Consider the following 24,305-nt stretch of genomic DNA (forward strand, 5'->3'; position numbering starts at 1 on the left):
AGAAAAAAGGGGGGTAAGGGATAAATCCTCTGTGTAATATATCCAATTCCCAGCCAATCTCTGACTGCTCTAGACTGGAGAACTTCCTCTGACACCTGGCCCAGTGGATCTGGTCTATTGATATGATAGAGTTATCTAATCTTTAACTTCATGAAAGGTATACACCTCCTATCTAAAAGTGTATTTTCAGAAGAGGTGTGTGTATACATACCTATCACCAAGATAGTTGATAGTAGGTAATAAAAGGCACAGTTTTTTATGGTGTGTCAAGATGACTGCATCACTCACGAGAGAATAAGAAAACTGTAACTACCTTAAACATCAGAATAATCAAGCACTACAAGATCATGCGTGACACATAACTGTATAGAGCAAACACCATAACTGTACAGAGCAAAATAAGGGCGGGAGGGTGCAATGCTGACTGGTATATTAGCGATGACAGGCTGAAATAATTAATCACTAGGACTGCCCTGCAACCTGCAATTTGTGAGGTCACTGGCTGGCAATTAAAACAGTGATAAACCCAAACTGGAAATGTACCATGAATTATTTAATAACAGTGAGTACATTTAATTATTGGAGCAGATTGTCAAGCAAGGTAATATGTGTGCTTTCCCTTAAAATCCTTACACCAAGCCTAAATGAGATTGTCTTTCTAAAACACATATTGGCCTTAGTAATATTTTTTGGTCTAAATGCACAGGTCAGTGGCTGATATTGCATAATATACAGTCTGGAATTCATCAAATTCTACAGTTTTGATACTTTCAAGGAGAAATTGCATTAATTCCTCAGACTCATGTTATGAAAATCCCATTGCAGGTTCTCTAAGTATTCTATCCCTTTCATTGCTGGATCCAAAGAGAAAACACTGGATTTGGACATGGAAAATTTCTATTCTACCAATAGAGGCCTTTGCAATAGAAGCACATGATTAAAGTTTCACAAAATTTAAACGGCTTTTTAAAAAAATGCGCTTAGAGTTGGTTGTGCAAAAGTCCATGTCTCAGCACAAAAAAAGAGATGAGCTTCAGAAAAAAACCAGCTCCTGTTTCTCATCCTCAGCTTCTAATATTCTTCAGGAACTTTCTGCTTCTAAGGGTACTGAAAGGCAAAGGTTCACACATAGACGCTACCACTATTTTTTCTGCATTGCTATTACAACACGGTGCTTAAACGATCACACTACTGCTTTTGAGTTCTTGAAAAATCATGGAAGAAAGTACTACAGCCAAAGAGCGTGTTCTTTGGGATTTATCTGCTAGTGAAATATAGAGAAAGACAGAACACAAAACATTGTGTAAAAACCACCAATAAAACCTTATGGAAACTTCCCTCTAGAGTGTAACTAATAGTAGGCAATGTTAATCACTAAAGAGAGCAGGCAATCTTTATCCATTTTTTTAGGACTTCTACTAAGATTTAATGTTATTGTTTTTTCCGCCTTAGATTTTCCACCAGCTTTGAAATCCCAAGAAGTGACAATCATTCCATAAATGTTATTGTTTTTTCTGCCTTAGATTTTCCACCAGCTCTGAAATCCCAAGAAGTGACAATCATTCCACCTTTTCAAAACACACTGAACATAAAGGGTAAGTTAAACAAATGTCATGGCTCAGATATCTGTGTTCTTATTGATCACACAGGTAGAGCGTGGACTGACTGGAGAGATTAATAAATTGTGTAAGGCCCTTTAGTATCATAAAATAAAAAACAAACAACAAAAGTAGTCAGTTCATCAGCTAACAAGTATAACCTAAATGTGACCCCAGTACTCAGCCTGCATTTTGCTAATATGGAGCAGCTGTAAAAAAAAATAAAAAAAAAAATTTCACATGTATATGAGTGTAAATCTGGAAGAGACTCAGAGGCGGACTATGAGAATAATCAGGGTGATAGGAGAGCCTGTTCATAAGGAAATGAAGACTGAAAAGAGATAAGTGATTTCTGTAATGGGTGGGGGGAGGAGCAGGGAGGTGGAACCCCTTCAAGGTGAAGCGCAATACTGGCGTAAGAATAACCAGGCAATTTTCACATGTATATGAGTGTAAATCTGGAAGAGACTCAGAGGCGGACTATGAGAATAATCAGGGTGATAGGAGAGCCTGTTCATAAGGAAATGAAGACTGAAAAGAGATAAGTGATTTCTGTAATGGGTGGGGGGAGGAGCAGGGAGGTGGAACCCCTTCAAGGTGAAGCGCAATACTGGCGTAAGAATAACCAGGCACGTGTGAGATAGAAATAGGTTTTGGCTGGCAAAAGTCTTCCAGCCACTTAAAGGGCTGAGTGGCCTTCCCTAGTAGGAGTATCAGCTGTTTTAAAACTAACTTTAAATGGTTTTTATGGTGAAAATTTAGAACTTCATACATCTAGGAAAGGATATACAGAATATGGTTGTCAGCAGAATCAGAGCATTGGACATAGTGACCCAGGAGGTCTCTTCTGATCATAGGCCTTGTATCCCTATGCAAAACAGATTGAACACAAAAGGAGCTGAACTACATAAATAATAGATCGATACACAAACAGCTTGACAAGAAGGAAAACAGAAGATGGGCTTTTTGGACAGAGGCCAGTGAAAGAAATAAAAGGGGAAAAGCAACCAAAGTATCTACAGCAAATTACAGAAAATTCTTACTGCTTATTTTGAATCCACAGCTGGCAACCCCTCTCACAATGGCCGTGTGTGCAGCACGTGGGGCAACTTCCACTTCAAGACCTTTGATGGGGACATCTTCTACTTCCCTGGGGTCTGCAATTACATCTTTGCATCCAACTGCAAATCTCCCTATGAGGACTTCAACATCCAGATCCAGCGTACAATCGTGGAAAATTCTACTGTGATCACTCATGTCATCATGAAGCTGGAAGGAGCAGTGGTGGAACTGACCCGCGGCTCTGTCCTGCTCGACGGCAAACTGTATGTTCATAACTTGAAACTGCCATCACTGCTCTTCTTCCTAGTGGGCTCTGTGAGCAAGCATCCCTTTCCCTCATTTGATTTCACGTTGCTCCCAAGCCGCTGGAGGGTTCAGGTCCTTCCTGACGTATCAGCAAAAATAAGAGGGCCTGACAGTGAGCTAAGTACCACTTCTGCAGATTATCCCTGTGTGTTGTGAGCTATATCACATATGCTGCCCCACTGCTACGGTTGTATATGTATATATACAATTGAGCCTATCAGGTGGATAATCAAAGTGTTATTTTTTTACACCCATTAAGTTTCTACTCTTAATTTTAGTAATTTAATTTTAATCTACTACTTATTTATTTTAATTTACTGCTTATTTAAATTTACTACTTTCAATTTTACTTTAATTTCTACTTCTAATTTACCATTAATTTTACCAGAACAGGATCCTTGAGAGGAATTTTTGACAGCTTTTGTCCTTGCACTGAACAGGCTACGGTTAAACAGTGACTGCAGCTTGTACCTGCACTCCTTTAAAATGAGCTAGTCTGGAAACTTGCTATCTATGTAGTACTGGTAGCACTGACTTTGGCACTTTTCAGGGTGTGAAACCTGTCCAGAAGGCTGGGTAAATATTTGGGAAGCTATCCCACAGTGAGTTGTGTATTACAGCAGCTATGTACAGCAAGCTAAAGGTTATCTTGGGTACACCTTTCTGAGTGGCACTTATGTCACAGAAAGCCTAAAGAGTCTATCCCTTTATTATTAACGGCTTTAAGGAGTAAACAGCAATATCCTGAAGCGTACTGCCTGCAAAACAGAACCTCCCAGCTCTTTTTTTGAACAATACAACAAAAGACACATGCCAGCATTTTACCTAGCAGAACACCACTAACAGAGGGAGCCAAAGGGAACAGCAGGGAAGCCAGGCTGATCCACTGCGAGCACAACGGGAGCACGATGAGAAGCAATTGCACAGAAAACAGCCCAAATATTACAAACTTGTATTGTCTGTATTCAGTGACTGCCCTGACTTATTTCCCCACCTATGCAGTTTGAAACCTCTCAAAGTGAATGAGAGAGGCTATCAGTGTGGATATTATTAAATGGATATTCTGTCCCTGCCCCCTCCCTGATTTATGGTGGTCTTTCCCCAGAGTTCACTTGCCCTACAGCCATATGGGATTCCTGATAGAGAGAAGTAACAACTATATGAAAGTTTCTGCCAAGATAGGACTGACCTTCCTTTGGAATGAAGAGGATGCTCTCCTGGTAAGATCCAAAACATGGCAGAAAGCCTGTATTTTGAATATAGTCTGTTTACATCTTTGCAGTCTTCATCAGCCGTGCAGGCATTAGTTTACTTTTGAATTTATGTCCACTTTTAGTGTATTGTTCTTTCTTCCAGTCTTCTCCCAATTTCTCTTTTTTTTTTTTTTTTTCCCCACCAAGCTCAGCTCAGGATCAATAAACCCCCAATTATAACTTCCCCACTTCACAGTGAAGTACTCCTCAAATTCCAGACCTGGCAATGCGCTGATGTTCACAAACCCAGGGCTGGAATAAGACAAAGTTTTTCTCGGTGGTCACTGACCCTTCCCAATGTTTCTTACCTTGTTACCACACAACACAGCCTGTACAGCATACCTATGTCAGATTTTGAGTACATAAGCAATATTGATGTAGGCTGTGCTCCTAACCACCTAGGCTGACATTGCTATGAACCTGAGCTCCCTTTCCTCATTTCTTTTAGGTGGAACTGGATAAGAAATATGCCAACCAAACCTGCGGACTTTGTGGGGACTTCAATGGAATTCCAGTTAGCAATGAATTTATTTCAGAGAGTGAGTAATAAAAAGCATTATTAAATATTGGCTCTTTGTTTTTCTTTCTTTTAGCAGTATACTGTAACATAGGTTGTGGCTCATATTAACTGAAAAACTAGTGATGCTTCTTTATGTGTTTCTATGATATCAGTTATGCATAGAGTTCGGGCTTGGAGATGCATTAGGCTGCTGGTATCACTGTTAGATCTTTTAAGACCTGCCAGGTGCAACTTTCTACTAGTTTTCTATAGTTAGGATAACCAGTTCCTTGTATACCTTCTTCATCTCCTTTTGCCTTTCATATTATAGTGATACTATTTGTAATCGCTGTTCAAGTCTTAGTGGGTAGTGTCACAAAAGAAAATATCTCCATGCAAAAGCCAGTAAAGCAGTAAATATTATTCTAATATTTGGACTGCTTTTTACAGATACAAAACTGACTCCCATACAGTTTGGGAATAGGCAGAAGATGGATGGACCCACAGAGCAGTGTGCTGATCCCATTCTTCCTGCTGTTCCTGTTAACTGCTCATCTGAATTTGTAAGAACCTCTCTCTCGAAATTCATCATTCTGCCTGTCTTTGGAGAAAATTTGTTAGAATTAGAAAAAATATAGCACTAATATGACTCAACTGTAGGATTTGGAAATAAAATTTTTCTCAATTCAATTTTTAGTTCTTTGCTAAAGTGAATGCTAAAAGGTTTCATTCCCCTTCCAAGAGAAGACTGGATATTTTCATGAAAGTGAAATTCACTAAGGATATTGTAATACAGAGAATTTGTATAATGCTTGGGAAGTCACCTGAGCTGAAAGTAACTCAAGATATGGGAAGATATGGGAGTTAATCAAAGGAGCTCCATGTGTGCTTGCCCTATTTTTACACTTCTCCCTAGACATCTGCTTATGGCTACTTTAGGACAAGTTTCTGGACCAGAGGGATCTTTGGTTTGTTCTGCTACATGCCTTAAATAATCTCATATTTTCTAAGTACTTGTTTTACCTTCTCTATTTTCCCTCCCAGGCTTCTATCTGTGAGACAGTATTAACCAGCAAAGCATTTACAAGCTGTAACAGACTTGTGAACGTCCAGGACTATGTTGAAACTTGCGTACAAGACTTATGCCACTGTGACAGCTCCATGGCTGACTTCTGCATGTGCAACACCTTTGCTGAATACTCCCGGCAGTGTGCTCATGCAGGTGGACAGCCTCTGAACTGGAGAACCTCAGAACTGTGTCGTAAGTATCTCAGGAAGGGACTTTCATCTGTGAAAAATCATGTGATGTTTTTTCCTGAAGAAGACAGTTGTTTAAACGTGCATGTAATTTTCATGAAATCTGTTTTAACCTGAGTGTACTCAAGACTTTGTGAATATAGAATTTTAGAGGATTTTACATTACTTTTTCGATATTAATCAGAAAGTCTAAAATGTTGCAGCCTCCACTTGGATCAGGATTCCCCATTATATCTTGACAGAAAACACCTTAAATTGTAAATGCTGGTTTCTCAATATTTCAAAGGACAAGACAGCATTATAATACTCTTTCTTCTTCTCCTTTCAGCCAAAATATGTCCTTTCAACATGCAATACCAGGAGTGTGGCTCCTCTTGCTCTGACACGTGCAGCAACCCAGAACGATCTGCACTTTGTGAAGATCATTGTACAGATGGCTGCGTCTGTCCTCCAGGCAAGCTTATTTCCTGCCCTTTTCTCAGAGCCAAAACCACTAGAACACTTACGTGTACACATTTAACAACTTCCCTACTCTCTATCATTCTCATCACATCACCGTTGTTATCAAAGTAATAACTACATTTCTTCCCTGATATACATGCACCATTTCTATTCAGATTACTAAAAATGCCCCTTTAAACAACAAGTGTGCCTGAGATACTTCGCTCCTAACAATAAGGGGAAGTCTTCTGTTCTCAGCATCCACATTTAGTTCACAGAAAGTATGTAATGTTTAATCACATTTTGCCCTCAATGATAATTCCTGGTGTTAGCAAAGCTGTGTCTGGTTCCCCAGATTACCAAACCCTTCCTGTCCAGTGCTGTGTGTCTGAACAAGGAGCTGAGACAGCACTAGACAGTGTGTAAAATCTGGCACTTCAGAGAATTACACATGAGAACCGAATATCAGTACAAGACAAACAATGCAAATGTATTCTCTTTGTGCACGCTTAGTTCTGGGGCTAGGAATTGTTGCTGCTGTGAGTGATTGCATGGCAGGATCTTCACCCCTTGCAGCTCTTCTACCCATCCTCCATGAAGTCTCACAGAATTCACCATCACGTGTTTGTATAATAGCATTGATTTCTCTTAGATGATCCTCTGCCTTTGGCTATCAAGATATTTACTGTACAAATATGTCCCTGGGCAGTCTTACAAATGGTTCCTCTATTCCACCTCATTATCTGGTAATTTATAATCTTAATTCCAATCCAATGAAGTCCATAAGAGAAAGGTATTTCCCTAGAGGTCTCTTTCCATCACCCTCAGTTTTTAGATAGGCTTCAATGGAATATAGCCCTTCAATCCCTACATAGCTGGCATACTGTTATTTTAAAGTACTTTCTATTCATTTTATGTGTAATATAGAAGAAATGGAACATGCTTTCAGGCATCTGCCAGATATGTCTATAGAAGCAGGCTCTGCAGTGCACAGAATGAGTAACAGACTATTTCTAAAATGATATTTGATGACATTAATGGCTCTGGCTGCATTCCCCGTAACGAATGCCACTGTACCTATGAAGGTGAAACTTATGCTCCTGGTGCCTCCTTCTCATCTAAATGCAGATCATGGTAACATACTCCCTTTCTCATACTTCTTTTTTTAGGTCCCTGAACATTTTGAAGGCAGGGAAAAATTACTAATTTCCCCTTAAAAAGAAATGAGGAAGTACTTACCAATTGAAGTTCCTTGATTACACATTTGTAGAGGATACTTCCCTCTCTGTTTTTTCCTCGTACTTGAAAGCAAAAATTCGAGTTTAGATATAGCTACTCCAATTTCAAGACCAGTCAAATAAAAGAAACAATCAAACTCAAATGTGTTTAAAAATTTGAATTACTATGTTACATCCTTTGCAGCACTACAGTGTAACACTAGGATACTCATTTAAATGCTATGGAGGATGTGACATTTAGGGACATGTTGTATCAGACAGAGTGGGAGATCACATTTGAGAGGCATGTTTGACAGATATGATATATATTTTTTCAATATCACTATAATTACTGAAGTATTGTTGCATGTGTGTGAAAATGCACCTATTTATCCATTAATACAAGAACCACAAGTACGTATGTTATTTTCCAAGAAATACTTAACATGTTTGAAGCTTGAGCCATGCTAGTGGAGATGAGAGGCTATTCTTCATGTGTAGCAGAATGGATGCCAGGTTCACCAGGACTGAATTCTGTCTAAAGACTGGAAATGAATAACAATATATATAAAAAAAATCACTAATATAAACTTGCCTACCTGATTTCAAAGCAATGTTGATTTAACAGTATGATCAATGCTTCAAGAGGAAAATCAAGGGATCAGCTGCCCTTATAGTCTCTTATTTCATTTACACTTGCATTACCCAAGGTTACTGAATGCCTTCTTTATTTCAGTACCTGTGCTGGAGGTGAATGGTCTTGTGTCACCCAGTCATGCCCTGGGACTTGCAGTATTGAAGGAGGCTCCCACATTTCAACATTCGATGAGAAACATTATTCCTTCTTTGGAGACTGTAGCTATGTCCTAACCAAGGTAAAAATAAGTCACAATCCTTGCTAAAGCAGTATGCTAAAGGAAAAGTTTTTATTTTATATAATGTTGCTTAATTAAAACTACTGGCAATCACATCAACTTTCTGAAACTTAGAGGGCCAACATGGAGCCTTAAATGGATTTTGGGTCACTTTCTGTTAGGGTTATACTAAATAAACATATTGTAGTAGTTTTGTGTTCTTGATCATCATTTAAGAATTGCATTGAGTTTTTAGGTTTGATGAAACCATCTCCATGCTTCCCATTAATTTTTGAATTAAATATTGCCTTTCTGGTGCTTTATAACTACTTCTTTCTGAGCAATGTGCTTATTACATCCATTGGTACTGTCCTTTTTGTCACAGTTAGTATAGCTCAATGGCTTATTTGATTAACAGCATTAGTAATGGAATTATTATTATACAGAATTCACAGGAGAGGAGTTATTCCATTCAGATGGTCAACCTTCCAAACAGTCTTTCCCAGTAAACACAGAAGACTCTAGAGCTTAAAAGCAAAAAGCTAAGAAGTTATACATGTATTCTAAAACCTCGGTTAGAAATGGATGACTTACAAAAATACCTAAGATTTACTGGAGCTTTTAGATTAGTAGGGACTGAATTCTTAGTAGATACATCTAAAATAATGACTACAGATTTGTAGATTTCAGAACCCTAGGAATATTTGGTGTTTATTTTTATTGGATGAGTGATGTAAACTATTTTCATAAAGACTTCATATTAAATCAAATCTGTTCTCAAAAAACTCTTCCTGAATGTTACTGAGAAAGAGAACCATAAAAACTTAGAAATGAGCTAGAATGAGGTGATTTAGAAATAGATTAGACTAATTCAATGAAACTTTTTGATGAGATTCACAAGCCCTGGGCTCAATCTACACTTACACAGCAAGCTCCCTTTTTGGCACCAACAAGAAAAATTAGATTCTCAGAGGTCCTGGATGTATAGAAAACCCCTAAACTTGGACACAAAAGGTCAAAAGCCCACAATTTTATCATTAACTTTCCAGATGACTCTAATTCTACTTCTCAGCTGTGCTCAATTTAATCTTCATTACACCAAGAAGTGATAAGATGCATTCAGAACCACAGCCTTCTGTGTGTTTCCCTGTGACATCTTGGCCATTAGGCACACTTTGAATATAGCTTCTAGAACACAGTTCAATGAAAATCAGAGCCAAGAGAAAAACTGAATTTTGCCTTTATTCGGTAGCATAGTGAATAATGATTTTAGATCATTTTCTCCTATGAGAGGATGTTTAAATGCATATTTCCTACCTATTAAAAGAATGTTCAGATCACCAGGCTCTTTGATAATCTATTCAGTGCAGAAGAGACTGGAAACAATTTCTCTCCTCTCCCAGGTAAACACCATAACTAATGGGCAAGAAAGACACACTTCCTTCTTCTTCTCTAGCATATTAAACTAGTATTACCTAAACATTAGGAACAAGTATTACCTCAATATTAGGAAATTTTAATTTTCAGCTTAATATGCCTAATTTTCCCTTGAATGTCGGAAGTAACAGACAGCTTCTACTGTGCAGACTGTATGAACACCAGCTTTCTTGGTGACTGTATGTGTATGAGCAGGAAGAAAAGGAAAAAACAATATTTTAAAAGACTCACTTTACTAAGAATGCCATTTGAGTGTAGATCTTTTTCACATATTAATATTTTAATACAACAAATCTTTTTAACAACAAATTTTGTTTTCTTCTTCTAGCTCTGTGACAGCAATGAATTCACTGTTCTGGGAGATCTCCACAAGTGTGGCCTGACTGACACTGAGACATGCCTCAAGGGTGTAGCCATCAGCCTAAGTGGAGGACAAACTGTGAGTACCAAATGTAGACACCTAATGTTCTGCAGGGATGTTTTCAAAGCTTAATAGACAAGTAGTTTGCAAATAACACATAACAGCATAGACAGGAAATTTGCACTATTTTTTTTTTTGTTTTTTCTCATTTGAACATTATTCAAAGAAAAATTATGAATAAAGTAGGTACACTGGAAATTAGGATCCTAGTAGTTTTCTGTCATTTAGTTATCTTTGGGCTTTTGCTTGTCTGTTTTGACAGTCAATGGACCACAGTAATAAAGATTGAAGAAATAGTACAGGAATCAGAACATCATCACAGTGTCCCCTCACTTTTTTTTTCCTTTATCCTGAACACTACTAGATAGAAAAATTTGGAAAGTGTTTTACCTTTCCTAAATATGCCTGATAATCATTGCCTTTTCTTGTGCACAGAACATTGTTATCCAGCCTTCCGGCAGTGTATTTGTGAATACAATCTACACACAGCTGCCATTCTCTGCAGGTAAGTTTGGAAGACTTCTGTGATGTTTCTTGGTTTTGACTTTAAAATGTTATTATATCAGTTAATCTAAAGCCAAAATCTACCCTTGGTTAAACTGCAGCAAACACAAGGTACTCCAGTGGAGCATAGTGTCTCAGTTTTAAAGTAATAATGTTTGCCTATTCAACTCTTATAATTCTAGCAAAATTATGGCCTAATTGTAGCAATATCTAATTAAATGGAGATTCAAGCAGATAGTAGCATTGCACACTTCCAGATCCAAACATTTCCATAAGAGAGGAAAGAAAACTGCTGATATGCAACAGGACTTCAGTATCTCAAATTGTTTAGTTACCCATGTTCCCTCTGTCCCTTTGCTTGGTGCACATTCATCACTGGAGAGATGCTCTCATGCCAGTTCTCAGATACTACTGCACCTGAACAGAAGGCAAACCAGGAAAGGACAGAATAGGTCCAGGTTGGAGTCTACCACTAAATCAAGCTCTATAATTTTCATCAAGAAAAGGTGGTCTTAAATAGTAACAGAAGTGTGTGTTCTTCCACTTTTTTTAAAACACCTGACAGAAAGTGGAGGTTTTTTCTACATTTGTTGTTTAGAGTAAAGACAGCCTGTTTTGGTGCTGCATTTGAAATCCTACACAGATCATTCTTCCCTCCGTTCTTCAGAAATTAGGATCATATCAAACACAGTTGTAGAAACCCTCTATATAATGAAGTTATTTCAACTGCTCATATGAAATTATAACGCTTATGTTCTTACGTCCGTAGCAAATGTCACCATCTTCAGACCATCATCTTTCTTCATCGTGCTGCAAACAACCTTTGGTCTTCAGCTACAGGTTCAGCTCGTGCCTCTCATGCAACTTTTTATAGACTTAAACCCATCACTTAAAGGGCAGACTTGTGGTAAGTTATCTTAACAGCTGCCGTCACCAGTACACTTCATTCTGCAGGAGACTTTCACAGCCCGTCTTCTTCCTTCTAGGTCTCTGTGGAAACTTTAACGACGTGCAGACAGATGATTTCAAAACCACCAGTGGTGTAATAGAGGGTACTTCAGCTGCCTTTGGCAATACTTGGAAAACTCGGGCTGATTGTTCTGATGCCAAAAATACCTTTGAGGACCCCTGTACTGCCAGCATACAAAACGGTACGCTCAGCATATAGTAACCTTTTGCATTCTCTTCTGAGCTGGAAAGAAGGAATAAGCTGATCAACCACCAAGCATTTTAGCCAAAATAACAGTAGACCATTCTGCACACACAGTTGACACTAGAAGTCTTCAATTAGTAAGTAATAAGTAGGATATTTTGGATCTTCAAAAATATTTCTCTGGATAAAGAAAGCAGGTGGTTTTGCCAATTTACTTAAGGGAAACTAGAACCACACAGCGTATCAGGGATCCATTCCTGGAAAGGACTGATTGTCGTAGAGGAGAAGAGCTGTGCATAGTCCCACTGAAGGATGGACTCAGTGTGGTCCTTCCACTGTTAAACTGATAACCAGACTTACAATTCAGATCTTCATAACTCTCAGGCTCCACTTCAGCCGATGGAATATGTAATATTTGAGCATTCGCAAGACACTCTTCTGTTTTCTGCAATGAACCGAAGTATTTTTAATTCACAATGTGAACCTTCTTTCTCAAAATTCAGCTAAGAATGTCTTGGTTTATTCCATGACAACTCACATGAATTAAGAGCATTCAGTTTATGAAGAGTTCATATTTCTGTATAGAGAAAGTGAAAGACTGATTGTGTGTCAGCAAATGCAGAGCTGAATTCTATTTTAAAGTTAAGCTTCTGCAATTTCCCTGCAGGAAGTGCAGTTACATGGAGATGAGAGTTTAGACAATGAAGTGCAATAGAAATTCTTATCATGTTTTCAATTCACAGACCAGTATGCTCAGCACTGGTGTGGACTGCTCTCTGATCCCATGGGACCTTTTGCTGAATGTCACTCAACAGTGAATCCGGAAGTTTACCACAAGGTACTTGGTTCTTAACTTTTTCCCATTTGAAAGAAAAAGACTCAGATTTCTGACGCTAACACCTAAGACAATAATTTGCCCATTGGGAGGAGATGCATTCATGATAGTTCTTTTCAAGCCAAAGGTTCATTTTTATCTCCACATCACAATAATTACTGCTTTGTAAAGGTGTCTTTCTGTCCATTCCCAGGAGGATAAACTTACAGGCATATTTCTGCTGCCCGTATTTTTAGGTACTAACCTAATTGCCTAAGCTAGGAGCTTGGACTCCCTGGACTCCTTATCAGGTCAAAGGACAAAAGCGTGCCCTCCTGAGACATAAGGAAAGCTTTAGCCAGAATCTCAACTAGCACTTTGCTTCGTTGCTCTGAACTGCTCTCAGAAGGCTTTTACACCTATCCAAGGTCAAGGCAAGAAATGTATCTAAGAAACAGCAAAGAGATTTAGATAAGATGTGAACAAAAATGTTCCAGGAATTAAAGGTGATGAAGTTCTGGAACAGACTGCCTGGGGACTTTACAAATCTTTAAGATTATGTTCAACAAACATCTTCTGGAATAGTAACATTATAGTGACCTTGCCTGGCATAGCAACACATTAAATGGTTTCTTGTTTTCTTTGTTCTTCTGATGCAGAGAGCCCAAGCTCCTAAGCCTAAGCCCTAAAAGTTGGGTGGCATCAAATACCCTCTGTTTGTTCTAAGTATATATGGCATAGTGGCTACAAACTGGAAGTAGCTAGGAAACCTACCAACACCTGGAAAAACTAAAAAAGAAGAAAACAAAAAATAGCTTAAAATTGTGGACTTCTAATTACTCTCTCTCCTTGCAAAAAATCTTTTTTGAAAGTGCTCAATGAAATCTTCAAATGAAAAACGTGTGTGTTTACTTAGGCATATAGATTACTCTCAATTAGTTCCAACAAATGTGACATTCTAAAAAGTGTAGAGCGCTGTGGCTTTGACATGACAATCTGACAATCATATGTCATCCTCTGTCCCTAGAACTGCATGTTTGACACGTGCAACTATGAGAAGAGTGAGGACTACATGTGTGCAGCGCTTTCCAGCTACGTCAGGGCCTGTGCTGCTAAAGGAGTTCTCCTCACCGGATGGAGGAGCACAGCCTGTAGTAAGTTCTACATTACTTTGTCTCTTGAAAATTATCATCCCGAAGGCCCCGCACAGCAACTCTCAGGGATTCAGTCAATTGTGTTAAATTGTGTTTTGAGTGTAGCATTGACTTTCAAGAATTTGAGGAGGAAGGGAAGGAAAAGCAGGGGGAAATATAAAAAAAGAGGCTTTATTAGATTACTTGCTCAGAACCAGCAGAAGCAACACAGACCTCAATACCCTTGCAACAGGAATAAAATAAGTAGGGTGTTTCTCCATTTACTTTGATAAAAAATATGAAAATAGCAATGAAGAAAAAACACTCTATGTGTTAATATAACTGAACTTTTTTCTTTTTTTAACCTGGACAAAACATTTGTATTCACGACACATTTCTAGGGGAAAATTCTGCTCTAGCAGTACAAAAAAAAAAAAAAATTACCCTATTGAGGACATGAGTGAAGAACATGTACATACATTGCTATGTTTATCATATATATTTTACCTCAAATACTGCATTTATACCTACATTGATTCTCAGATAAACTACAAATGTAACTCACCTTTTTACTCTCAAGCAAAATACACCACCTCATGTCCGAAATCCCTGAAGTACACTTACGATGTCGATTCCTGTCAACCCACGTGCCGGTCTCTGAGTGAGCCTGATGTCACATGCAGCATCAAGTTTGTTCCAGTTGATGGCTGCACCTGTGTAAATGGAACCTACATGGATGAGAGTGGCAAATGTGTGCCTGCTTCTAGCTGTCCTTGTTACTACAAAGGAATGCCTCTGTCTTCTGGAGAAGTTATCCATGACAATGGTGTTGTCTGGTAAGATTTGTAAACAAAAGAATGAGATCAGATATAGGCAGTCATGAAGCCATATATACTTTATGCAATCTATTCTAATCAAATGCATTTTCTCTCCCTAATAATTTCAATACAAAAAATCACAGATCCTTAAAAATGGTTAGGGCTATCCATGTCTGGAAGATCATACTTAGACTACCGCAGGAATTCAACAAACCATACTGCGGTGGGTTAGACTTGGCTAACAGCCAGACTCCAACCCAGACACTCACTCACTCCCCACCACACATATTGTTCTTATCCATGACTTTAAAGGACTTGTTCCATGGTAAAAGATGCTGATAATCCCATTACAGATTATTCCCATTATGAATGGAATCAGAACTATTCTGAAGGAGAATTTTTAATCAGGCAAATGGACAGAGCAAATCTGTTTTTGTATAGAGTATCTGTTTTGGTCTGCTCTAATAGGAAAATATTTTTGAATAGTACAAACTATTCTGACAAAGGATACATTTTCTGTTTTATCACACAGTGATTTTCATTATTTCAAATTTGTTAGGACACAAGCTGAAACTTAACAAGGAAAAACAAAAATATATCCATCCTCTTTTTTTTTGTAGCACTTGCACCTATGGAAAGCTGAGCTGCATTGGAGAGAAACCTGAACCAGGTAACGTATCACTTAAGACTTTCTTTAATTCTCCCTTTCCATCTTTGCCCTTTTCAGTTCTCTCTTTTTGTCATAATGATGCAAATTGTACAAGTCTGAAATTAAACAAGAAAATTAACTGATGACTTTGTAGTGTAAAGGATATTCCCAAAACATAAAAAAACCCACTGTCTTACCTTTTAGATGGTTGAAACAAGTTATAAGCCCCTGGGTTACCCAGGGGAAAAGAATATTGAGTCACCTCACTGAACGTGAGGAGAAAACTGGCCACACTTTTTAAATAAAATAAAAGTACTAAAAGCCTGAAAGATACAAAGCAAAACAGGATCTTTGTTTTCTTGTTTGTTTGTTGTTGGTTTTTTTTTTCCTGAAAGGAAGTATTTAATGAAGCTAACTAAACATTAATTTCTATGAGTATTCCAAGCATAAGCACAAAAAACAGATGAGCACGACTTCAAAACAATATTCACTTTCTCTTTGTGGTCCAATACATTATATTAAGGTACACGTATCTCACAATAAGTCTTTTTTTTTTTTTTTTTGTAAATAGATGGTCGATCTCACATTTCTCATGGCTTTTCTCTCTTTCAGTCTGCGTACCTCCCATGGTCTATATTGACTGTGGCAACGTCACTGCAGATGTGGTAGGGGCGGGATGCCAGAAGAGCTGTCAGACTCTAGATATGGAATGTGTAAGTATAGGCTCTTTATACCCCCTTGAAAGCATATTAAACTAGATTTGTTTTACAACTACCAGCTGCAGCTGGACTTTCCCATCAGGGAAATGTTTCAAGTCATGTTTTCTATGTGGTCCTTACAGTACAGAACCCACTGTGTCTCTGGCTGCGTATGTCCTCATAACCAAGTGTTGGATGCCAAAGGTCGCTGTATAGCTCCAGAAGACTGTCCATGTGTTCACAATGAGAATTTCTACAGTCCAGGAGAATCGATCAGAGTTGGCTGTAACAACTGGTAAGAGCATATTGAAAAATGCTATTTTCAAGCATCTGAAAGGGAATAGTTTAAGCTCTAGGTGAATTCCAGCATTTCACTCTAGCATCCTACATGAGATGATCCACTTAGTACCTAAAAAGCAAGCTCTGTCTGTTTTTTATAATGGCACACAGCACAGAAATTGCAAGTGGTCAGAAGAACAATATGGTTTGGATGTTGTCATATTCATTCAAGAAAGCTTTTTTCCTTGCAGGCAATCCTTACATTTCAATACATTCAACAAGATACGGAAATGTGAAGGATTTAAAGTATTTTCGAATTCAAATTATTAACGACATCATGAAGTAACACAGTCTTTGGGTAAATCCCAAAGGCTTTTGACCTATGCTGCATTTCTGAGAGTAAAAAAAAACCTTATTTTTTCATTAGTCTTAACACATTTTAAAATCAGATTGATGTACATGCAGGGATGTACACACAGGCTGTATTGTCTGTTTCTATGATTTTCACATTTGGAGTACTTTTTGTCTTATGTAGCACATGTAGAAACAGAAAATGGCATTGCTCTGAGGAACCTTGCCTGGAAACCTGTTCTGTTTATGGAGATGGGCATTACACCACGTTTGATGGCAAACGCTTTGATTTTGAAGGAGACTGTGAATATGTTCTGGTCCAGGTAACAGGCTCCTTCCCAGATTTCTGCACTATCAAAGTATCTTACATGTTACATATGACCAAGTACCATAGTTAACACTGGATATCATTCCTCTGTTTCAGAACTACTGTGGTCAACAACATATGAATCAGGGAACTTTCAGAGTCATCACTGAGAACATTCCATGTGGTACTACAGGAACCACCTGCTCTAAGTCTATTAAAGTTTTCATGGGGGTAAGTATTTTCTTTAATAATTTGTACTTCAGGCCTAATGTGCCAGAAGGATGTAACAAGCTGTCCCAGATAGACTGTGTTGTGGAAGTGTCCTCCAAGACAGTGAAAATGTTACTAACACTTCTTTGCTCACTGCCAACAATTCTGGTCTCTGCTCGGGAAAGCGAAAGAGGGAATTCTGAAGATAAATTGCTAAACATGAGGTTGTTGAACAGAATAATTTTTATGATAATAGAGTTATTATTCCAATAACAGTTACTGGCAATATATAAAACTGTACCAAATAGGCGACCTTTTTAATTGGCCTCTAACTTTTTCTTTTCCTGTCCTAGAACTATGAGCTGGTACTAAGTGATGGACAATCTGATGTCATCCAGAGGGCACCTGGAGGAAAAATGCCATTCCAAATCCGTTCCATGGGCATCTACCTGGTGGTTGACACAACTGTTGGCATGATACTCATGTGGGACAAGAAAACCAGTATATTCATCAAACTTAGTCCCAGCTTTCAGGTATGTTTTAAAATCCAAAACCTGGAGAAAACTATTTCTGAAACATATTCATGTTATCTCTCAAAGAAAAAAAATTAGGATGTAACCGGAAGATTGAAAGAGCAGTGATTGCATATTATCCTGGTAATGTTGACTTAGATTGTGTACTACGTATTTTCCTTAAATTACATCATTCAGCAATGGCATACAGCAACTGCCTCAGTAACTTTCTACATGAAAAGCCCTCACTGAAGAGGTATGTTCAGGGTTAGATAAAACTAACCAGCTCAATCCTAAGAACAAGAACCATGAGTCTTCTCTGCTTCCTATCCTTATCCTTCCTGATAACAAGCTAGATACATCTCTTCGTAAGAAAATGTCCCAGACTGTTACTGAAGAGGCTCAGATAATCTTAAATAAGATTCATCCTGTGGTCTGTTAACTTGCAGACAAATGAGAAACTGTACCCTACAGATCTTCACCATTTTGTGTTTATCCCCGTGCAGGGACATGTCTGTGGACTTTGCGGAAATTATGATGGCAATGGAAATAATGACTTCACTACTCGCAGTCAGTCTGTGGTAGGAAATGTGCTGGAGTTTGCCAATAGCTGGAAAGTGTCTTCTAACTGCCCAAACGCCAATCGTACCGAGGACCCATGCACTGCGAACCCGTACAGGAAAGCCTGGGCACAGAAGCAATGCAGCATTATTACCAGTGAAGTGTTTGCAAAGTGTCACTCCCAGGTATGATGAAAAGTTAAGTCTTTAATTCTCTTGAGCAAGAGATTACATTACTTTTTTCTGGGTTGCTGAAAAATACACTAAATTACACTTTGTCATCCTTGGCAAAGTGAAGTCAGACCAAGTTCCAGGGAGATGACATTGAAAGTATTTTTACTTTCTTTTTCTTGGTTTGTGCTTTGAACTAGTACACTAAATAAATTGATAGTTGGTTTGGGTTTTTTTTTTAAATAGAAGGGACAATCACAAATAAATCTCAGGACATGTTTGTTTTCTAATGACATCATTTTTTACTAATATCAGCCACCTGATACATATGTCTGTGTGCTAGTTTGTAGTAATGTAACAATATCTTTTCTGCAAATGTATCTTCAACATCAAACTGGTCTTAGCATTACAACTTATTAGTCATAGGTTTATACTACATTTCCCTCTTGATTTTTCCAAGTATTCTCATGGTTTCTTTCTCTCTTATCTTTCTCACACATACAGAGTTGTCAGTTTCAGATCTCTTATTCAGTTTTTTAGGACAGTGAATGCCTTTTCAAGGGGACAAGTGCATGAAAACTCAAATGTTTTCTCTAACAGGTTGAACCAAATGAATATTATCAAGCATGCGTGGATGATGCTTGTGCCTGCGACACTGGAGGAGACTGTGAATGTTTCTGTACAGCAGTAGCTGCCTATGCTCAAGCATGCAATGAGCTGGACATCTGCATTTCATGGAGAACCCCATCCATTTGCCGTGAGTCTCACCCTATTTTTTAAGGGGTCCAGAGGGAAACAGAGAAGAAAAAAAGAAAAACAAGTAGAAAAAAGAAAGAAATAAGGATAAATTTGTACTTGTAAGAGGCACTGCTGTATTCTAAAACCAGCAAAGAAACCACAAAGCAAGTTGGGTAAATCACTGCAAGCCAGTCTGTCTTCTTAAAATGAAACCATTAATAACTTTACCAGTGGTGTCATCAGTGTCTGATTTACTTGTCAACCATGATACACAACTGGCAAACTACAATATTCTATCACACTCCCACCTGTCTACATCAGGCTCAGCGTAAATAAATATTAGTGTATACTAGCTAAAATCAGTGATTCAGTTAATTGATTTTTCATGCTTACTGTGTGATTCTGTTCTATGCTTTAGAACTTTATTGGTGCCAAAAGATGGTACAAGTGTAGCAATTGTATTAAATTAGAAATAAGACAATATACTGTTCACCACCTATGTGATATCACATGGGATTTTTACCCAGCAAAACTGAAAGACTGTAGAGCAAAAAGATCAAAGGTCTTTTTCTGTCTTTTCTCCTTCCTCTAGCTCTCTTCTGTGATTACTACAATCCACAAGGGGAATGTGAGTGGCACTACAAACCATGTGGAGCCCCTTGTATGAAGACCTGCAATAATCCGAGCGGGAACTGCCTTCATGAGTTGAGAGGTTTGGAAGGTAAACATAATTATGCATACCTCATTCTACTTATAAAAAACTAAAATGCAATATGATTAACAAAATTTATATTATTCAGTATATGACATGTTTATATTAGAAATTATAAGAAGATATTTTCTAATTAGCATCTTTCTCCCTAATGGATCATGAACTTGTTTGGAGTGAAGGTGAAGACACTATGCTCCAAAGCTTAATGTACAATAAAGGAATAGCAGTAACAGAGTCTAAAATTCCAGTTATTACATAGGATAATTTGGGGAAAGCAGATATAAGAAGAGCATAGAGTTGCTTCTACTTGTGAAAAGCCTCGTGTCAACATAACTCTCATTTTTATTACAGGCTGCTATCCACACTGTCCGAAGAATAAGCCCTATTTTGATGAAGAAACCATGACTTGTGTTTCTAATTGTGGTTGCTATGAAAATGGAAAAAATTACAAACCAGGAATGCAGATGCCTTCACAGCAGAATTGTCAATCATGGTAGGATGAGTAAAGATTTTTAAATACTGAGTCTAAAGTTACAGAACATAATTCATCATGCATTAAGTTTTTTGTTTGTCAACAGGAACTGGGCAAGTCATAGGCTGCTGAATAATATCTAATTTTTTTCTGTACCAGGAACTAAATGATGAAGCATTTTACCATAGAGAGACTAATTTGCAACTTATTCTGTACTTTTATTAAAGTACTTTTAAATTTTATATCATTATCATTACTAAATTAAGTAAAAACAAAATAACAATAGTTATGGCAATAGTCTGAGAATTTTTAAGATGTCCATAAAATCATTATGTGAAAATATGTAGACGTTAGTATGCAACTGATTGGCACTGTTTTGAGCTTGTTTCCGTTATTGCACTGGTACTTGTGTATTTGCAAATGTCGGTGAGTATCCTCACTCATTCTGTCAGAACCAATGACATGGTGGAACCAGTGCTGCTAAGACTTCTATCAAATAGCACAAAGTTAGCAGAAGCAGTGAACACCTGTCCTAAGATACCTTTAAAGTAGCTATACTTGAATACTGTATGCAGCACATCCAGAATGGAAAAAACCTTAGCACAAAGTCCATTAACAGCACTAAACCTAGCCTGTTAAATACGTATCTATATTTACTTAAGTTTATTCAGTGCAGATGCCCTTAGTCACTGTAAATAAATATATCAAGATTCATTACTTAACAGATTCTAGATAAATTCCCTTTAAAAATAGAACGCATTCTTGCATCTTTTGGAAGTCTGATGGAAATTCTCTGTGTAAACAATCTTAACATCTGTGATACAGTGATCCTTTCTCAAATGATACACTTAGTGCACTTTCGCTTTCAAAAATCAGGTGTACCTACCAGGGAAATAAGAACATTCTGAATCAATCACCTCTCCCCACATCTTTGCCCAGCCTCCAAAAGCACCAATACGGCTACTGCATGCTTAATGTGCTGGCATAGAATAGTTGCCTTACTTGCCAGAAAACTGAGTAATCCTACCTAACCTGAATTTGCACAGCAGAACCGAATATCTAACTCAGAGAAGATAAGGTCTTTCTACATTTAAACACACAATGAATATCAAAGGATTGAGAGAAAAAATTGAAACAAAAAAATTTCACATTCATCATATCTTTTTTTTTTATCTCTTTTCCAGTGAATGCACAGATCATGGCAAAAGATGCAAATACGATGAAGATGGTATGTTGACAAAGTTGTTTTTATCTGAATAGGATGGATTTGAGGTACTCTGCTCTGTGTTTCGGATAGCAAGGAGTAACACTTTCCTTTGATCTACAGCATGCGTCTGCATTTATGACGGACAGAAATACAGCCCCAGTGATGTGATCTACAATACGACAGACGGCACAGGAGGGTGTATTGTTGCAACCTGTGGTCCCAATGGAACGCTTCAGAGGGCTGTCTACGAATGTCCAGTCTCAACATTACCCACAACAACATTTCACTTCAGCACTACGCCACCTGCCACTACTTCTACAGGTACAATCTTTATAGCCCATAAGAGCGTATTCTCTTCATTAGCGAGCAAAATGTAGCTACAAAACCACGCCCACACTCACAACAGAAATGAATTAATAGAACTTCAAAATAAAGCACAGTAAGTCTCGTTTGTTATTAGCATTTGCTTACAGTCACTATTTGGTAACCAAACTAATACAAGGAAATAAACATAGAAAATAAAACCACTTCTGAAACACCAGAACAGAAACCACAGCACACTCGTGTGATACTACTGTTTTGCATATCTTCACAGTGGGCAACAAAAAAACAGTACCAGATTTATTATCTGTAACTGTAACTATTTCTATATCTGGAATAATATTGACTGAATTAATAATTCATTATTTTTCCTATTAAATGACAGAATGATTACATTCTGTAAAATTCCTGGTAGGGGTCATGACACTTATAATTACAGTACTAAGTGGATTGCTCAGATATTGGCATCGAGATACTGAAATTTTGTTTTCTAGAACTCCTGTTCAGCATTCTTCAGGTTGCTAATCTCTAACTACTATGGGCACATGTTGTTTAAATAAGTATTCAGTGCAAAATTTAGAACTACAAGTTCCGGGCTTTGACATTCCAGAGAGACTAAAAGACACTGAAGGAAGATACAAACCAAGCAATTACACTGAATCACATGTAAAAAATGTGAGATTTTTTTTTCCCCTGAATGTGTTAAAATTATGCCCAAGACTTACTTCAGCACTTTACAGAAGATAATTGTCGTTCTCTTGGGAAGTGACAGTTCCAAGCATGTCAGTACATTAAATTGCTGGGTGATGGATTTTCTGTTCTACTTGATATTAAATTATAAGTACATTAAACTGATGCAATACAGTCACAATGCAAGTAAATGACCTTAGAAAATTTTTTAGCCCACTTAATATAATTAAAAAGATAATATCTACAGGAACTGATTCCAAGTTTTGTAATCTCTTCTTTTTCTCTTTCACAGGGTCACCAACTACATCAGTATGTGTTCGTGAAGTCTGTGAGTGGTCAGAATGGTATGATGGGAGTCGGCAAACTCCTGGCTATGACGGTGGAGATTTTGAAACCTTTGATGATTTGAGAGCTAAAGGTTATGAAGTCTGTAAAGCTCCACGGGCTGTTCAATGCAGAGCAAAGAAATTCCCGAATATACCACTGAAAGACCTTGGCCAAAAAGTAGAATGCAGTAAAACAGTTGGGCTAATCTGTTACAACAAAGATCAAATTTCAACAGTGTGCAACAACTATGAAATCAGAATCTTATGCTGTGGTTTTGTACCGTGCTCTTCCACAACACATTTTAGCACATCAACACCAATCACAACTGCAACTAAGACTGCAGAATTATCAAGTTCAGCTGAAGAAACTACATCATTTTCAACCACGACATCACCAGTTACTACCACTTATGAAAGTACAACATTCACACCTACAGCTACTAAACAAACAACCACAAGCACAACCAAAATGATAACACCTGTGACAATGTCTCCTTCAACAACTCCTCTTTGCATTAAAGAAGAATGTTACTGGTCAAGGTGGTATGATGCCTATTATCCAGGGTCTGGATACGATGATGGAGATTTTGATACAATTCAGAACATTGAAAAAAAGGGATACAAAGTGTGTGAACACAGAAAGGCTGTTGAATGCAGAGCAGTAAGGTTCCCTAATACACCATATCCCCTTCTGGAGCAACACATCACATGTAATACAGAAGAAGGGTTGAAATGCTACAATAAAGACCAACTACCACCCATCTGCTATAACTATAAACTACGATTTAAATGCTGTAACAATGTAACAGTACCATGCCATGCAACTACAGAGACCCAAGAAATTACACAAGAAACAAAAACAACCACAATTTCTACAACAACCCTTATTACATCATCCACAGGAGTAGAAATAACACCATATTTCCAAACGAAACATAGGACAACTACAACATCAACAGTTCCACCAGAAACAGAATATATTCATACCAGAATTACATCGGAACCAACAACAGGTATACAAACAGAAACAACAATGACAGCCTCAACACCCACGCCCTACTCCTCCACCACTCTGCCCACCTCCTCAGAAACGACGTCACATACCTCCACCAGCACCACCAGGCCCACGTCGACAACTTTCACGATCATCCCAAATGTCACCTTCACCAACACACTCGCAACTAGCAGCTGTGTAAGCGAAGTGTGCTCCTGGAGCGAATGGTTCGACATCGACTTCCCCTCCTCGGGGCCCAGCCAGGGAGACTTTGAAACCTACCAGCACATCCGTGCCGCCGGCAAGGAAGTGTGCCAACATCCAAAGGAAATCGAGTGTCA

The 24,305-nt window shown here is 38.0% G+C and overlaps 1 protein-coding gene across 1 annotated transcript in view; it reads left to right on the forward strand.

The window, feature by feature from the left end:
- LOC104463704 (mucin-5AC-like) overlaps positions 1 to 24,273 on the forward strand; it is a gene marked incomplete at its 3' end in the record, with an annotated part of 34,673 nt that extends 10,400 nt beyond the window's left edge. Inside the window, exons 2-30 of the mRNA XM_010076133.1 lie at positions 1,453 to 1,595; positions 2,662 to 2,923; positions 4,072 to 4,186; positions 4,668 to 4,758; positions 5,169 to 5,281; positions 5,763 to 5,979; positions 6,304 to 6,430; positions 7,434 to 7,550; positions 8,370 to 8,508; positions 10,253 to 10,363; positions 10,781 to 10,850; positions 11,619 to 11,756; positions 11,836 to 12,000; positions 12,746 to 12,840; positions 13,844 to 13,970; positions 14,530 to 14,785; positions 15,388 to 15,437; positions 16,029 to 16,129; positions 16,258 to 16,409; positions 16,929 to 17,067; positions 17,169 to 17,282; positions 17,615 to 17,794; positions 18,280 to 18,519; positions 19,105 to 19,261; positions 19,835 to 19,963; positions 20,306 to 20,447; positions 21,611 to 21,654; positions 21,754 to 21,954; positions 22,937 to 24,273. Of these exons, the coding sequence (XP_010074435.1) occupies positions 1,453 to 1,595; positions 2,662 to 2,923; positions 4,072 to 4,186; positions 4,668 to 4,758; positions 5,169 to 5,281; positions 5,763 to 5,979; positions 6,304 to 6,430; positions 7,434 to 7,550; positions 8,370 to 8,508; positions 10,253 to 10,363; positions 10,781 to 10,850; positions 11,619 to 11,756; positions 11,836 to 12,000; positions 12,746 to 12,840; positions 13,844 to 13,970; positions 14,530 to 14,785; positions 15,388 to 15,437; positions 16,029 to 16,129; positions 16,258 to 16,409; positions 16,929 to 17,067; positions 17,169 to 17,282; positions 17,615 to 17,794; positions 18,280 to 18,519; positions 19,105 to 19,261; positions 19,835 to 19,963; positions 20,306 to 20,447; positions 21,611 to 21,654; positions 21,754 to 21,954; positions 22,937 to 24,273 (5,272 nt within the window). The remainder of the gene's footprint in view (positions 1 to 1,452; positions 1,596 to 2,661; positions 2,924 to 4,071; positions 4,187 to 4,667; positions 4,759 to 5,168; positions 5,282 to 5,762; positions 5,980 to 6,303; positions 6,431 to 7,433; positions 7,551 to 8,369; positions 8,509 to 10,252; positions 10,364 to 10,780; positions 10,851 to 11,618; positions 11,757 to 11,835; positions 12,001 to 12,745; positions 12,841 to 13,843; positions 13,971 to 14,529; positions 14,786 to 15,387; positions 15,438 to 16,028; positions 16,130 to 16,257; positions 16,410 to 16,928; positions 17,068 to 17,168; positions 17,283 to 17,614; positions 17,795 to 18,279; positions 18,520 to 19,104; positions 19,262 to 19,834; positions 19,964 to 20,305; positions 20,448 to 21,610; positions 21,655 to 21,753; positions 21,955 to 22,936) is intronic.
- Between the last annotated feature and the right edge of the window lie 32 nt (positions 24,274 to 24,305).

The sequence above is a fragment of the Pterocles gutturalis genome, unplaced genomic scaffold, assembly GCF_000699245.1.
Source record: "Pterocles gutturalis isolate BGI_N339 unplaced genomic scaffold, ASM69924v1 scaffold13518, whole genome shotgun sequence".
NCBI lineage: Eukaryota > Metazoa > Chordata > Aves > Pterocliformes > Pteroclidae > Pterocles > Pterocles gutturalis.